The 17,205-nt window shown below is 40.4% G+C and overlaps 2 protein-coding genes and 1 long non-coding RNA gene across 3 annotated transcripts in view; 1 reads left to right on the top strand and 2 right to left on the bottom strand.

Annotated features, from left to right (window-relative positions):
- The window catches only part of LOC132677018 (uncharacterized), a 76,641-nt gene extending 73,566 nt beyond the window's left edge, over positions 1 to 3,075 (top strand). The window contains exon 9 of the transcript XR_014137992.1: positions 2,943 to 3,075. The gene's annotated coding sequence lies outside the window, so the exon portion shown is untranslated. The remainder of the gene's footprint in view (positions 1 to 2,942) is intronic.
- The window catches only part of LOC132693683 (uncharacterized), a 189,912-nt gene that overhangs the window by 54,205 nt on the left and 118,502 nt on the right, over positions 1 to 17,205 (bottom strand). The gene's annotated exons all lie outside the window — the stretch shown is intronic.
- EP300 (EP300 lysine acetyltransferase) overlaps positions 1 to 17,205 on the bottom strand; it is an 83,736-nt gene that overhangs the window by 17,813 nt on the left and 48,718 nt on the right. Inside the window, exons 11-20 of the mRNA XM_078449406.2 lie at positions 14,144 to 14,221; positions 12,587 to 12,696; positions 10,172 to 10,309; positions 8,965 to 9,402; positions 7,549 to 7,728; positions 7,187 to 7,331; positions 5,236 to 5,354; positions 3,360 to 3,599; positions 2,422 to 2,510; positions 343 to 423 (exon numbers count right to left, since the gene is read on the bottom strand). Coding sequence (XP_078305532.1) covers positions 343 to 423; positions 2,422 to 2,510; positions 3,360 to 3,599; positions 5,236 to 5,354; positions 7,187 to 7,331; positions 7,549 to 7,728; positions 8,965 to 9,402; positions 10,172 to 10,309; positions 12,587 to 12,696; positions 14,144 to 14,221 — 1,618 coding nt within the window. The remainder of the gene's footprint in view (positions 1 to 342; positions 424 to 2,421; positions 2,511 to 3,359; positions 3,600 to 5,235; positions 5,355 to 7,186; positions 7,332 to 7,548; positions 7,729 to 8,964; positions 9,403 to 10,171; positions 10,310 to 12,586; positions 12,697 to 14,143; positions 14,222 to 17,205) is intronic.

The following is a 17,205-nucleotide window of genomic DNA, read 5'->3' as shown; positions in this document are numbered from 1 at the left end:
AAAAAATAAAAAAAAAAAAAAAAAAAAAAAAAGGAGAGAGATCGAAATGACCATCCAGTGTTGATATATTTCCTAGATTAGGGTTGACAGAACTTTCTGCTGTGACGGAAATGTTCTCTATCTGTGCTGACCAACATGGCAGCCACTAACCACAAATGTCTGTTTAGCACTTGCAACGTGAGTATAATGTTTTATTTCCTTTTCATTAATTTGTATTTAAATAGCAAACTGGCTAACGGCTACTACACGGGCCATGTAACTCAAGACCACTTAAAAAAGCTTTAGCATCAGCACTTGACAACACACCAAGACAGCACTTTCCAAAATAATGCAGTTACTTACGTTTGAGGCTGGGAAGGGTCATCCCCCAAAGAAACGCTCTCCCCTTGGATTTCATTGAAACACTTCTCACAGAAATGATACCTGTCGGCAAGAAGGCCATACTGGGGTGAACTGTTCCGTTCACACAACACAGCCCAAGCCAAGCAACGAAGCCACCAATCACAGCAGGCCAAGGAGGGGGACGGGAGCAGAGAGCAGGTCATCAACGGCGACAAGGACATTCAATGATGCAGATTTATGGGCCCCACAGTTTGGGTTTTTTTGTTTTTGTTTTTTTGTTTTTGTTTTTGGTTTTTTTTTTGCAATCAAAGCCAAGTGCAGACAACGACAAGCATGAGGGAGAAAAAAAAAACACAAAACAAACGAAGAAATGAGGGATTGCAGGACAACAAAAAACATAAAAGCAAGACAAGACAACACAAAGCAGAAAGCCAAGGCAAAGCACAGATTAGCATTAAATATCTCAAATGGGATCACAAGCAGCAAATGATTACAGCAAATAAAACAAAAAAGTATCACTTACACAGACCTACATTCTTTCATTTTAGTAATTAATGCTATTTGATGCAAATAATCAAAAAGGGGAAGGATAAACATACTGGAGAGAGAAGAATTGCTAATCTATTACTGAAACATAGCAATCACACACTTCTCCCCATTTCCAATAACAGCAAAATAAATAACAAAAAATTCACTACGAATACAAGATCAGGAAGCAATTACCTAAAACCAACCCTGGGTTGAAAAAAAACCCACAAAATTTCTTTTTGCTTCCCAAGGAATGCATATAAGTTTAAAAAATTCTCTATTTTTCAATGAAAAATCTGCACAAGTGCTTAAATATGGATCGTAGCCATCAACCGACATAGTTTAAAAGGCAAGAAAGAAAGGCAGTGGCGTGTGCAGGCACGTGATGACATGTTCTGGATACAAAGATTACGAACACTGTAGATTCATGTTAAAAACTCCAAACTGGTATAAATGTCAAGACTGCAGCATGAGAAGAACTTCATGCCGGTTGTTAACTTGTTTTTTTAAAATGCAAGTGCTTTTAACAACTTGAGGGTTTTTCCCAGGTATTAAGAATGAAAAACTATGGATTCTAATGATTACAACAAACCATTAGGAGAGTGCACCTTTTGGTCATCAAAACAAAAAGTTCGAGCGACTTTTTCAAAGCTGGAAATGCATCTGTAGCACACAAGTTCAGCAAAAACCACCACCATGAGCTTGGTTTTATTAAAAGATATTAACTGCCCAGCTTTGTTATTACCGTTTCAGAGCCCCCAGTAAACATTCTGTGCATGTTATATTGTAGGCTAATTAATGAATCTAGGAGACAGATCTTAGTTAAAATAGATTACTGAATGCCATCTCTGGGATTACAGCCATTGTTTGGGCAGGAGAAGATAAAGCAGGGGCACCTAATTTATTACAACTCTACCATCCACTGTCATATGCAAGTCTTTTTAAGTAAGTCTGGTGCAGACCTATTTTTGGAGGTACTCCTTTTTATATGGTTAACCCGGGCAAAGCAGAAACTCTGAATCCTGTTTTCAAATGCTCTGAGAAGAACAATTTATGGAGAGGCTGCACACAAAAATGAAACATATCCCAAATGATACAGCTGGCTAACAAACTTTTGGTTAAAAGTTTGTGGATAGTTTTTGGGAAAGGCGATAGCAGCAGTTTCATGGACAAGAAAACACTAATTCGTTCACAAATTTTCTCAGTTTGCCTCAGGCTGTGGTAAGCTGTGAACAGAAATGGGAAAGAGAAGCGGGGGCCAGGATGTAATCCCATCTATGGCACCAACTCTGTGAGCTGCTTAACCTCCCAAGGCTTAGAGTTCCTGCCTTATAAAAAATAAGGGGCCAGATAACTGACAGAAGGCTACTTCCTGCTAGAAAACTACACTAATTCTGCAAAAAAGGCAGAATGCTAGGATCAGAACTTGTGCTGTACAGCTGTTTTCAAGCAAGGTACACATGACCACGAATGTATGTGTGCTGGTCCATCCGCATGCAGTCCCTGGACACACGGATACACGGACCATGGTCCACACATAGTTGAGCTTACCTGTTCTGGTAACTGTAGTAAGTGGCATCACGAGGGATTGTGCATAACTGTTTGCCATAGCAACAGAGTGTCTGTGGAGAGAACTCCAACTGCAACAGAAACCATTTGTTAAATAGTACACACACCTGCAAGACAAGCTAGAATATTTACACTGGCAAATCAGAAACAAAAGTCAGTGAATTCTTAGTTCTCATTTATGTAACGAGCTATTTCAGTTTCCAAGGCAATACACAGAACCACAACCATTCTAGTTGACTATACTATAGCAGTCCCACTGATCCACAGGCAGAGACCATTAGTAGATGCCTAAGATTGTGGACCGCACCAAACCCTATACATACTGTGGTTTTCCCTATACGTACGTAACTATGACAGAGTTAACTTACAAACTTGGCACAGTAAGAGATTAATAACTAGTAATAAAATAGAACAATTACAATAGCATACTGTAATAAAAGTTACGTGATTGTGGCCTCTCTCAATATCTTACTGCACTGTACCCACCCTTCTTGTGATGACAGAAGATCTAATGCCTAGGTGATGAGATGAAGGGACATGAACGATGGAGGCACTGTGATGTAGCATAAACGATATTGACCTTTCGACAATACGTCAGAAGATGAATCTCTGCTTCTGGACCATGGTTGACTGAGATGGTGGGAAGTGAAACCACAGGTAAGGAGAGACTACGGTACAGTATTATGGCACCACTCTGAGGTAGGCTTAGCAGTCATATCCTTCAGCCACTTAGCAAAAAAACTCAATGGGACAAGAGGAGCTACATGTGAACTGGCGTGCAAGAAAACAACAGTACGTGCCAGGCACTGTGCACCCATAGATAAGTAAGATCCAAAGCCCTATTATGAGTTTACAATCTGATGATTCAGGATTCTATTAGTCAAGTTTTCAATAATTCTTACCATGCAAAAATTTCTTACCTTTCTGCCACAACAATATCCAAGGCTTTGCATTACTGGGTCAATTTCTTGTTCAAAGACCTCAGACAGCTTGGAGCAGTATTTGTACACCCGTGATGTTTTCCGATTATACAACCAGGCATTGTTGAACATAAGCCAAATGTCATCCACATACTGCCAGGGCTCCTGATACTGTCCAGTGTCTAACTTCCTCTTGATGGTGGAAAGATCCATGGGGCTTTTCACAATATCAAAGTAATCCTAGAAGGGTAAGTGACACCAAGCAACATTACCCCAAAGTCTCAGTATATTTAAGGTAGATGGTGTGTCTTCCTGTAATCATTGATTTTCCAGAAAAGTTAAGTCGCTGTCCTGACTATATGTCCAAGGAATTAAGTTGATACCTATCACTTCTTTAAATTATTAGGCTACAGAGATATGAAGCAACTCAGAGGGCAGAAATAACAAGAGTCACTACATAAACTTTTCAGACAGCAGGCTGATGATCTACTAAAACAACTCCAGATACTTTACCACAGTGTATGTGTGATCCATTGAAACACCAAGAAGTAAAACAGCCTTAACATTTTAGTATTAAAAGGGGCCGACTCTTGAGAAAACTAAGCCCAGTGAACTTCAGTGATCTAAGGCCTCAAAAATATAGGAAAAAAGAAGTTCCTAATGAATTTTGCCCCTGTAAGCACTCCACTGCCTTATCCAATACCACCGACAAGCCTCAAATGAAGTGTGCCAGCGGTCTGGTGTGCAAAGGCAATTTTATTTATTTTTTTTTTTTAAACGTTTTTTTATTTATTTTTGAGACAGAGAGAGACAGAGCATGAACGGGGGAGGGGCAGAGAGAGGGAGACACAGAATCGGAAGCAGGCTCCAGGCTCCGAGCCATCAGCCCAGAGCCCGACGCGGGGCTCGAACCCACGGACCGTGAGATCGTGACCTGAGCCGAAGTCGGACGCTTAACCGACTGAGCCACCCAGGCGCCCCGCAAAGGCAATTTTAAAAACAGAGGAAGTTAATTTGGTCCAGCTTTTCTACCAGAGCTACTGCTACTCAGGTGATAAAAATAAATAAGCCTACGACCCAGTAATCACGACCCTAGGTATATACCCCAAAGAAACAAAAACATATACCACACAAAAATTTTATACATGAATGTTCATTCACAGCAGCACTATCCTCAATAGCCCAAAAGTGTAAACAACTAAAATGTCCATCAACTAATGAATGGGTAACAAAAATGTGGTATCGCCGTACAATGGAGTATTGCTGAGCCATAAAAAGGAATCAAGTGCTGGTTCATGCTACATTATGAATGAACCCTGAAAGAAGTCAGTCACAAAGAAACACATACTATATAATTCCATTTAATGAAACATCCAGAATAAACAAATCCATAGAGACAGAAGTAGACTAGTGGTTGGATGGGGGAGGAAATGGGCATGAGGGCTCATGGACACAGGGATTCTTTTTTGGGGTGATGAAAATGATCCCAAGTTGACCATGGTGATGGCTGCACAATTCTGTCAATACACAAAAATCAATGAATTGTACAGTTTGAGTGTCTTGAATAATATGTGAATTATACCTGAATAAAGCTGTTAACAAATTAAAAAAAAAAAAAAAAAAATCAAAAGTACCACCACAGGGGCACCTGGGTAGCTCAGTTGGTTAAGCGTCTGAGTCTTGATTTCGGTTCAGGTCACGATCTCAGTCAGGGGATCGAGCATGGCACAGCACTGGGGTCCATGCTGGGCATGGAGCCCACTCAAGATTCTCTCCCCCACTTTCCCTCTGCTCCTCCCTCAACTCACCTGCATGAACACTAAAAAAAAAAAAAAAAAAAAGAAAAAAGAAAAAAAAAATACCACCACATACTTACAGGGATTCCTAGAAGTTGAGGGTCCACAGGTTGACGAAAGGGAAGGGATTCTGGATCCTGTCGGTAAAGTGCCTCCAATGTTGGCATCAGTGCCTGTCGTAACTCTTCTGGCTTAAAAACTTAAGAGCACAATTGAAATTAGTTATCAATTAAGTAAAAGAAAAAGAAAACGCTCAAGCTGAAGCTATTAAAACAAATCTCAAGAGCCACAAAACACAAAACTGCCTATACCGTCTCCACGGAAATACCACTTACAGCACACTTCCTATTTCTAATTTTTGGTCCACATCAGGTAGCGCCTTTGAATGGTGTCAGGTAGACACCATGTCTAGTCAGCTTTAAATACCCTAAACAGCTCAGCTACTTTTTAATCAGAAATTCAGTTAAAATAGTCTTGACCAAGTAGAAACAGCATCCTAAGCATTCCAGAAATTTATGAAGACACTGGTCAAAAAAAATTCCAAAATATATTAGTGATGGCAGGGGAGAGGGGAGTGTGCTGTCAAAGAAGGACAGAAAGAGGTCCTCACTCATGAGAAGAGTATATAACAAGTCAGAAGACCTGATACTGTCTCACCACTAAAGGAATCAGAACCCCTGGTGGGAAGAGTCCCTCATTAAACTGCTTGATGTTTTAGAGCTTAGGAGGAATACATATATTTATTATCTTAATGACAAATGGTAGGTTCAAGTCTAAACAAAGAGAGAACTAAATTATTATTGCCCAAACAACAGACTCAACTGATCAAATTTCTTTCCAGTGTACTTGGGTATGTTTCTAAAGTCAGGAAAGATTTGCTGGTGTGTCCCAAATGGAATTAATTTAAGCTATTATTTAAGAAGCTACTCTTAAGGGTCCAGGTTTGAGCTTTAAAACACTCTGAGCAGAGGCCTTGTTATTTCTTCTGTTTACAAAATAATTTTATCTTCAAGATAGCTTATTTGTTAGTACTTTAGATATTTTTCACTTCATAGTGGGGCAGCCATGAAAAAAATTAAACGGATGGGAGAGGATTCTTTGTTTCTCATATCTGGTTGTGCTCAAAAGAACAAAGTTGAACAAACTTGTGAAATTAGCCGTTTTAAAGACAGATTCCTAACAGTGAGATTGGGTTCCTTGCAGCCTACCTTAAAATACACCTTGATTATATAAACCTTATTTAAATCCAAGTAAATTTTTAACCCCAACATTTTAAGTTGCATTGTATTAATGGAACACCTTTATATACAGCATCTTTAGGAGCCAGCAGATTCCTCCCTTGAAAGAAGCCCTACCTGTGCCATAGAGAGTGTCACTAGAGCCCTAAGAAGTCCTAGTCCCAAAGTTGGTAAATCAATTTCTGTGGGAATTAAACAGAGTCTAACACTCTGTACTAAGCTGAGCTGCTTGCTCGGTTTGACTCATTAATATTTAGGAGCTGGCTGGGAGCAGAATGAAATTGGTCTGCCTGGGTTCACTTAACCAGCTGAGTGAGCTGGGGCAAGCTACTTAACCTTGCACAGCCTCAGGTTTTCAGTAACTGCCCAGAGTTGTTGTAAAGTTAGTAGATGGGAGAGTACAGGTGTGTGGCATGGTACCTGGCGCATACAGTAGGCTGACAATACGTAGTACTATTTATTATCGCTGCTACTATTTCTTGCGTTTTAGTCAAGGGTACGTAACAATTTCTTCCTCTGAAGAAAAGACAATTTTGAGAGGTTGTTAAACACCCAACCCTGGAGAAAGGAAGGGTGTGACTGACCCAGTGACCGCAGGAAGCAAATATACCTACCACAGGAAAGACAAAGTCTTCTCCAACACCAGTAATAACACAGAGACCAGGCCAAAAGGGCTCCAAGCTTAATGAAATCACATCAAAGTCAATTTCTGAGACCAAGAACCCGACCCCATCTATTCAAAGTTTGTGTTTTTTCCCCTGCCTCCAGGACCAAGAGAGCCTAAGAGACCTACTCTTCTTCTTTGACTGTCCCGGGGCTGGAGATGACTGGGTAGCCGAAGTACTCGGCTGGTCTTCCTCTTCTTTTGTTTCAGTTTTTAACTCTGTGCCTCTCTCCTCTGTTTCTGTAGGTTCCATTTTACAGTCTTCTGCTTTAGTCTGAAAGACAAGGTGAAATTTTTATTATTCCAGAGACTTGTCACCAGGAAGCAGTAAGATCACCATCTTATTTACTCTCTCCTGTGGACAAATGCCTTTCTCGTGTGGAAATCATGAAATGAGACCCAATTACCAGAGTACTTTCCTGTAACAGGTTTCGTGGGGTCCCTAGACAGAGGTGCTACCCGAGTAACAGCGGCCACTGCCCTGCCCTCACCTCTGGGATGTCCTCCGGCTGCGCATCTGCCGGTTCTGGTTGGTCCACTTCCATCTTAGCCTCCATTCTCACTTCCTGTGAAGGCTGCTTCTCGGGAACGGTCTGAGAATTCACTTCTGTGCTGCTAGTAGATGGAGGGTTCGATACCTGCCCTTCAATGCTTACAGCTGGCTGGGAAAGCTGGACAGAAAAGAGGGGGGAAAAACACAAAAGTCTGCCACGTATACAACCAGAATTCAAGCTCCGCGTCAGGATGGTATGATTAACCACCTATTTTGAGGCTAGTATCATTCTGTTCGTTTATGGTGCTTTCGTGTACTCGGCCTATTTCACTCCCTTGAAGTAAACTGTGCTTAAGAACAAGAGACTGAGGACTCGCAAAGGCCGACTGGCTGCTGTACTAAGAGAGCCCGCACTGGCTGTCATTCTGTGGCAGTGCGGGAGGGATGGGGTCGTAGAGCTGACTGCCTCCGAAGAGCTCACGTTTACAGAGAAGTGGAAAGAAAAGAAGCATGACTGGCTATTTTGTTTTGTTTTGAACTTATCAGCGGGAAAAGCTGCAAATGTACAGAAGTAGAATAAAATGAACTCCCACACTCACCACGTTTTAACGGGATAACTGGTAATTTCTTTATCCTAAGTCTTCCAATAAGAAACCTCATACCGGGTAGTTAGTATTTTCAGGAACTACCTGAATCAAAAGCTCCCTTTGTGCACTCTGCCGTTCCTCACCTATCAGAGGCTGGGATGAACCAGTTGTTTACTTATGGTGTTTTACGAAGTAGCTGTGACTCATGGGACTTCTTGGTTTACTAACAGGACAGAAACTAAAATATTAAGTATCAGTTAACAAGTAGAAAGTTCTATGCCCTGACACAGAGAATTGGTAACGATGTAACTATAGATGTGAACTTGCATTTCTGCTACATACATAATGAGCCTCTCACAAGAAAGTTACAGACTGTTTCAGACCCATACTTTTCTCATTTTAGGTCATGATTTTCTAACCTTGGCTCGGACCACAGACATTCATAGATCCATGGTTTTGTTCGTTTGCTCTCAAATATTACAGGTCAGACTGTCTGAAAAAAGATTCTTTAAAATATATAAAATTTACGTGGTGTACTAAAAATACTATGGATTCTTTCTGCTTGCCACCCCACTTACATGCCTGTAAGCCTTGGAGTATAAGACAAAATACACCACAGTCAACATCGGACCTAAACAAAACCTTTGAGCTCCCTCCATGCTAGGTACTACAATGGCAAGAACAGGAAGGAAAAGAAAGTCCCTAACTACAGAGAGATTCTGGTCTAACTGGGGAGACGGCACAATACAGAATACAAACCGCACATAAATAATCTAACACTAGGGTACAGCTAGAAGGATTCTGCCAAAACACGTGTCTCTGCTTACTGGAGTTGCAGGCTGCGGAGGCAGCAGCGGTGCCGTTGGGGTGGGAACAGATGCTGCTGTACTCTGCTGTGAGAGAGGCTGCTGCTGCGGCTGGTCGGCGGAAGGGGCAGCAGGAAGTGAAGGTTGAACTTGGGGAGGGAGTTGTGTTGGTGGCGGTGTAGGTGTCTGCCTTGGAGGTGGATGGAGAGCTTGGGTCTGTGGCCCAGGCGGCATGGCTGGAGGTGTAGGAACAGGGGCTGGAATTGCTGTTGCTGGTGGCTGCTGAGCCCCTATGCTTGGGGGAGTGTGGTGAGGCGTGGGGGTGCGACTAGGTACTGGAGAGGGTGAATTCTGATGCAGAGCTGATTGAGGGAGAGGGGGACAGTGAATGTGGCTCCCTTGAGACCCTGGAGGCATTATAGGAGAATTCACAGGGCAGGAAGAACTGGACATCTGTGCCTGTTAAATGAGAAACAGAACAAGATGACAACTCAGAACACAATGCAAGAAGTAATTACATAGGCAGCCTATATGCAATATGCTTCCACTTCAAAATATGTCAAAAATCTTGTTACTGGGGGCATGTCTTCAGATAATCCAACCAATGTAGTATTTAATTAAGTAGGCTTCAAAAAAACCCACTAGAATGGCCACAGCCACTGTAGGGGCACGGGACAGTTGAGTCCACAGTATTTTCTGCCTGGCTCTGCTCTCTTCAGTCACAGTTCTTTTGCATTAAAATTCTAAGATTTCATTTTAAAAAGTGTATGCTACTTTAACAAATGGTTACAACTATCAACTTAATCTATTTTGTTTGTAACAATTAGTAGCATTGCTATGTCATAGTAATCTCATGTTCAGAATTCATTTTAAAAAGTGTTCGCTACTTTAACAAATGGTTACAACTATCAGTTTAACCTATTTTGTTTGTAACAATTAGTAGCATTGCTATGTCATGGTAATCTCATGTTCAGAATTCATTTTAAAAAGTGTTCGCTACTTTAACAAATGGTTACAACTATCAATTTAATCTATTTTGTTTGTAACAATTAGTAGCATTGTTATGTCATGGTAAACTCATGTTCAGAATACCATATGTCCATAATTGTTCTTATTAAAAACTTTAAAAAAAAAAAACCATCTATTTTGACCCATTATTTGTTGCCAGATCAAGAGAAGTTTCAAGGATCACAAAAACAAGTAAAAAAAACCCATCCGTGGGACATACTTGAGACACCGGTGCCTGACCGCCAGACGGAGCCAAAGGCATATTCGTTACATTCATTCCCTGTGTTGAGAACTGAGTCTGGGGAAGGAACTGGCTCTGGCTGGAAGGCTGCTGCATGCGAGGCCCATAGCCCATTGGCTGCAGAGGGGGGAAAGAATGAACACAGAGCACCAAATTGCTTCATTGTGGTTATTCTACTACAGCCAGAATCCCCAACTACTCTGGTTCTGCTGAGGGGAAGGTGGGGTAGGAAAGGAAGAAAGTGTGCAACATTGGACTCTCATGCAAAGATAGTGGAGAACACCCTCAAAGCTGACCAAGGCCTACTCTAAAGCAATTACAGGAGGTTACACACAAACCGATTCTCCCAATACACAAATGCACCTGACAAGGTACAGAAGTAACTGCTTTTGCATATTGTTTGTTAAGTGATCATGAACTACAACTTCACGAGGTCTTTGCTCATGTCATGATATTGTAACATCACAAATTATAAGACTCCATAATCGGTACAATTAAAATCTTACAAAAGCTGTGGCTGAACTTGGTAGCATTCATGGTCCACAAACACTTGAGGACTGTTACATCTCTTTCTTTTTATTTTTGGTGAAAACATGTTTATAGTAGCTTTATTCATAATGGTCAACAACTGGAAATATTCGAAATGTCCATCAATAGCAAAGAATAAACAAATTGTGGCACACTCACAAAATGGAATACTACTCAGCAATAAAAAATGGGATTACTGGGTGGCCTGGATGGCTCAGTTGGTTAAGCGTCCAACATCGGCTCAGGTCATGATCTCATGGCTTATGAGTGTGAGCCCCACATCAGGCTCTGTGTTGACCGCTCAGAACCTGGGGCCTGCTTTGGATTTTGTGTCTCCCTCTCTCTCTCTGCCCCTCTCCCACTCACGCACTTTCTCTCAAAAATAAATGTTAAAAAAAATTTTTTTAAATGAATTATTGATATAAACAACAGTGTAGGTGAACATCAAAACCATCATGTTGTGCCAAAAAGGTCAGACACAATACAGTACATCTGAATGATCCCATTTATATGAAGTTAAGAAACAAGTAAAGCTAATCCACGTTACAGAAATCATGGTATCCGTTGTCTAAAGGGGATAGGAATTAAGTAGAAGGAGGCATGAGGGTACTCTCCAGTGGAAATGTGCTTTATCTTGAGGACTGTTACATTTCATGTCTAAAATCCACCCCCCCCCCAAATACAGGCCTTTAATAGAGAAATTATGAAATACCAAAGGCCAAAAACTTCACCAAACATTTAAAAAAAAAAAAAAAGGTAACAATCCTCAAGTATTTGTGGACCATGAATGCTACCAAGTTCAGCCACAGCTTTTGTATACAGCATTGGCACAACAATAAGATATTTATCTTATAATGATGGCAGTATGGCACCAAGACATGCTAGACAACTCCAAAATGGCTCGAGGATTAGAGGCGCTAGCTAACTCTCAAAGGGCTAGGATTGGGGTTAACATGGAAAGGTGGACTGCATAAGGAGCAGTGAGATGCTCAGAGTCCCTCTTCTCCAGTGTCTAGAACCAAGCAATTGTTCCTCCATCATTCTTGCAAAAGACAGTTTCCTACCTGGGTAGGCTATATGTTTGATGAGCATTATAAAAGAGAGAGGACTATCAAAGTGTGCAGACTACTAAACAATGAGACTCCAGGGAAAGGTGACTGGATGCTCTTATGAGTTTTCTAGTACTAGGACTATGAATAGTACTTGGAAACAAAATTTTTTTAAGTGTTTATTTTACACAGATTATAATCAAGAGAGTTAACTATATTGGATCCTATAATACATACACTTTAGAAACTTGGTTTTTCATTTAAGGCTGTAAACAGCTTTTATGCCAACATGTAAGTTCTGAAATTATTGCTTGTAGAGCATTACAATTTATGAATGTACCATAATTTAACCATTGTGAATCCCCTACTGCACATTCAGGATGCCACTTTTTTTTTCCCCCCAAAACAGAGTATACAAGATCCTTAACATGAATTTTCTCCAAATGATATCCTTTTGGTATCTTAGTGATGATTTCTTTAGGATACATTTCTAAAAACAATTTATAGGTAAAAGAGATAGATAAAAATTAGGGATTTTAGTATTTACTGCCTGCCTAATTATGGTATATGGTTTAGTTTTTTCCTACTCCACTTTAAAAAAATAACTACCCTCAACTCCAAAACACATATATAATCATTTATTAAGTGTATAATAAAGGCCAAATACAATAGAATTAGAGATAAAAATCTAGATTAAAGTACTCACTTATAATTAGCTATTTAAGCAACTATAAGCATTGTTTACAAAGTACAAACAGATAAAAAGGATTTTTAAATGTTAAAGGCCAAGATAATTACCCAAAGATGTCAAACTTACTGGGTTGAGAGTTCCAGGCTGAGCTAACTGTCCATGGTGCTGAAGAGGAGAGGTTTGCCGGGGTCCAATTGGGGGCTGGGGCATACTCATCTGGCCAAATTGATTCATACCTGTGAGTAAGTACAAAATATTAGATCTGAATGCCTTCATGGAATTGGAGAACTAAAGACAGAATTCTGATTCTGTGACATTTTATCAGGACAAATAAAGGAACCGGTTTTCAACTGTGAATGAATTGGTTCCATTTACAGCCACACTGTTACTTAACATAAGGTCTCTGAATAAAATTTTACAATTTGGAATAAAATCCATCTTGACTGGTTGTTTTTATTTTTAATAATTTTTTTTAAGTTTATGCACTTACTATTGACACAGAGAGCACAAAAGCTAGGCAGAGGCAGAGAGAGGGAGACACAGAATCTGAAGCAGGCTCCAGGCTCCAAGCTGTCAGCACACAATCCAACACAGAGCTCGAACCCACAGACCATTAGGTCATGACCTGAGCCAAAGTCAGACACCTAACCGACTGAGCCACCTAGGTGCTTGGACCAGTTGTTTTTTTAAAAAAAAAAAAAAAAAAAAATTTAGCATTTATTTATTATTGAGAGTTAGAGAGAGACAGTGCATGAGCATGGGAGGGGCAGAGAGAGAGGGAGACACAGAATCTGAAGCAGGCTCCAGGCTTTGAGCCGTCAGCACAAGCTTGATGCGGGGCTCAAACTCACAAACCGTGAGATCATGACCTGAGCTGAAGTTGGACGCTTAACCCACTAAGCCACCCAGGCGCCCTTGGACTGGTTGTTTTTAAATGGATGCTCAACCATTTCATGTCTTTGCCACCTGCCAGCCAAACTGTGTTCCACACCCTTCCTTTCTCCTTGGGCTCCAAATCCAAAATATGTTCTGATTTCTCAAGTAGGATACACGCTGCTGGGCTGAGGCAGGAATTAAGGTGACAAGAATAGTATTTAAAAAAAAATTTTTTTTAATCTTTATTTTTGAGAGAGATACAGAGTGCAAACGGGGGAGGAGAAGAGAGAGAGGGAGACAGAATCCGAAGCAGACTCCAGGCTCTGAGCTGTCAGCACAGAGCCTGACACAGGGCTTGAACTCACACACTGCGAGATCATGACCTGAGCCGAAGTCAGATGATTAACCAACTGAACCACCCAGGCGCCCCAAGAATAATTTTATAGTACACCAGAGACTGTTTTAAAAAGCCATGGTTGGGCACCTTGGTGGCTCAGTCAGTTGAGCATCTGACTCTTGATTTTGGCTCAGGTCACGATCTCACAGTCTGTGGGGTCGAGCTCCACATTGGGTTCCACGATGACAGTGTGGAGCCTGCTTGTGATTCTCTCCCTCAAAACAAATAAACTTTGAAAATAAAAAAGCTATGGTGAGGGGCACTTGGCTGGCTCAGTTGGTAGAGCATGGGACTCTCGATCTCAGAGTCATGAATTCAAGCCCCATGTTGGATGTTGGACGTGGAGCTTACTCTGAAAAAAAAAAAAAAGCCATGGTTAAATAAATATATGGATTTATTTCATAACTTACCAGGCTGTGGAGTTATCCGAGGCATCATCTGGTTTGGCACACTGCCACGGATCATAGATGGGTCAGGCAGAGGGCCATCTAGGGTAGAATAGAGAAATGGTTAGAAAATCATCTTTGGCAAGCGGCACTTTTGTTTAAAAAAAAACAAAACACAAAATATCTTTAGTAGTATCTTGAAAAATTCAGCCTGAATCTCCAAAGAATAAAGCTATGAATTTAGACAAGAACCTGAAGAAAACTGTTAGTTCTGGAATATAAGAAAAGCCTCCAAATAATTACAGTATATCCTATGCTTTCTTTCAGTGCTGACAAGAAAATAATGTAAATTCTTAACTTTGAAGAAAAGAGAAAGGCTATTATAGCATTTAATATGCTACTATTTGACTAAACTGTTTGAATTAAGCTGTTTTTGGTTGTTATGCAGGAGAATGTCTTCAACAGACAGCTACAGATTTTGTTCAGTGACCAGATTTGATTGTGTACCCCAATAATAGGTGTTTTTATGCGCACAAACCCACTGTGAACACTGACTTTAAATAATTCAGGTACTCTATTGCTCTACATATTGTGCACACCTCTTAAATACAAAAGTAGAAAGAATTAAAAAAGACATCAATATGTAAACACGGTTGACCCTTGACCAACATTTGAACTCTGCAAGTCCACTTACATGTGGACTTTTTTGGCAAATGTGTATTTCTTATGATTCTTTCCTGCAGCTTATTTTTCTATAGGAACACAGTATTTAACATACTTAACAGGCAAAATATGTGTTATCTGTTTGTTATCCCTGAGGCTTCTGGTCAACAGATTTTTTTGGGAGTCAAAAGTTTTATGTGGATTTTAAACTGTGCAGGGGTTGGAGCCCCTAACCCCTTGGTTGTTTAAGGGTCAACTGTATGTAACTTCTAGTGTTTTCATGGATTATTTGCACATCTTCTAGCATAGACCTTCCAACTTTTCTCCACATCATCGTGTAGATCAAATAATATTTCTATAGCACCGTGGGAAAAGACAGGATGCTTGTAGTGACCCAACTCTGCCTTGGACACCTCCTGACCCAAAGTGCTACTGCACTCAAATCTCAGACACACTTGTGACGACTACACTCTAAAGAGAAGCCTACAGTGTGCTATACTAACTAGTAACAGAAATGATCACACAACTAAGTGGGTTAGTGCAATTCAAGTTAACTAAATCCATCAAGATTTGCCACTAATATTGCTCCTAATAAAACTATAATACAGTCAAATTGAATATTGGAGAGAATTCTGAACATTTATTCATATACTCTTTTATCCACAATTGTGCAAGATTTCTAAAAATTACATATATACCCTATGTTCACTATATAAAAATTAGAGAATAGAGATAAACCTGTATAGTTTTAATTTTCCACATGTATATTCATCTACACTTTACATAAAAGCAAAATTTTCACCTAATATACAAGGAACTTTTTTCCCTGTCAATAACACAGATAAGTGTTGCAAGCTAAATGCCAGCAGAGACCAGGCAGTCAGTACCAGTCAGTGGGAAAGACCAGGCATCTGAAACAGGGAAAAGGGAGCAACTGAGATGAAGTGGGAAAAGCACAACTATGATGACAAGCAGCCATTACTCTAGTGAGAGGCTGTGGTGCCGCTGTGGGGAAGACAGGGCCAAATATGCTAGATCCTTCCATCTCTAAAGAAACCAGGAATCTATGTATTTTTAAGTGTGTTTTTTTTTTTTTTTTTAAGTTTATTTATTGCAAGGAGGGGGTGGTGGGGGGGGGGGGTGGTGGAGAGTAGAGACAGAGGGAGACAGAATCCCAACCAGGTTCCGCATGGTCAGCGTGGAGCCTGATGTGGGGCTTGAACATATGAACGGTGAGATCATGACCTGAGCTGAAATCCAGAGTAGGACACTTAACTGAACCACCCAGGCACCCCTATGCAAAATCTTTTCAAATACATGAAAATATTCAGATGAAAAAACAAAAACCTAATTCTACTGCCTACAGCTGGCTCACTTTCATTTACAACTATAATGCACATGATGGTTTTTACTGACTGCATGGTATAAATGTGCAATGAAACCTACTGTGGGCCCAGGAGGCAGCTCTTAAATTTTATCATAAGGGGGGCACCTGGGTGGCTCGGTCAGTTGGGCGACTGACTTCAGCTCAAGTCATGATCTCACAGTTCATGAGTTCGAGCCCTGTGTCGGGCTCTGTGCTGACAGCTCAGAGCCTGGAGCCTGCTTCGGATTCTGTGTCTCCCCCTCTCTCTATCCCTCCCCTGCTCATGCTCTATGTCTGTTTCTCAATAATAAATAGATGTTAAAAATAAAAAAACTCTTAAAAAATTTTATCATAAGGAACATATGAACATTTGAAGAACATTTTGATGACAATTTTTATTTAGATAAGAAATATGTATATATACATATACACATAAAACCATTAATTAAAATGTTTATCATTCACATCTAGATAAATGCCCCAAGGCAAAATACACACCTAGATTGAACAAATTCCTTATAACACACAACACTAAATATATCCAAGTAAGCCTATCACCACCCCCTACCCCCCACCAAGCAACCAATATTAACAAATTAGCATTGGGGCACCTGGTTGTCTCAGTTAAGCATCTAACTCTTGATTTTGGCTCAGGTCATGATCTCATGGTTCATGAGATCAAGTCACACACTGGGCTCTGGGATGAGTGTGGGGCCTGCCTGGGATTTTCTCTCTCTCTCTCTCCACACACACACACACCCCGCTGGTGCATGTGCTCTCTCAAAAAACAAAAAACAACCCCTCCTCCCATCCAACCACACAGATAATATACATACTTGTCAACTCTCAAAGTTTTTATGTTTGCAAAAAAAAAAAAAAAAAAAAAAAATTGAGAAGTCAGCTACTTATTCAACCTCACTAATAATTAGGTTCATCATTTTCACATTACATATAATGTATATTGCTTATATTCACTTATTATAAACATCTTTCCAGGCCAATACAAATACCTACCATAGCCACCCTTTGATTATATAATGCATGCCCTTTACAAACA

Source organism: Panthera onca, chromosome B4 (assembly GCF_046562875.1).
Source record: "Panthera onca isolate mPanOnc1 chromosome B4, mPanOnc1 haplotype 2, whole genome shotgun sequence".
Classification (NCBI taxonomy): Eukaryota; Metazoa; Chordata; class Mammalia; order Carnivora; family Felidae; genus Panthera; species Panthera onca.
This window is presented reverse-complemented; position numbering and strand designations above follow the sequence as displayed.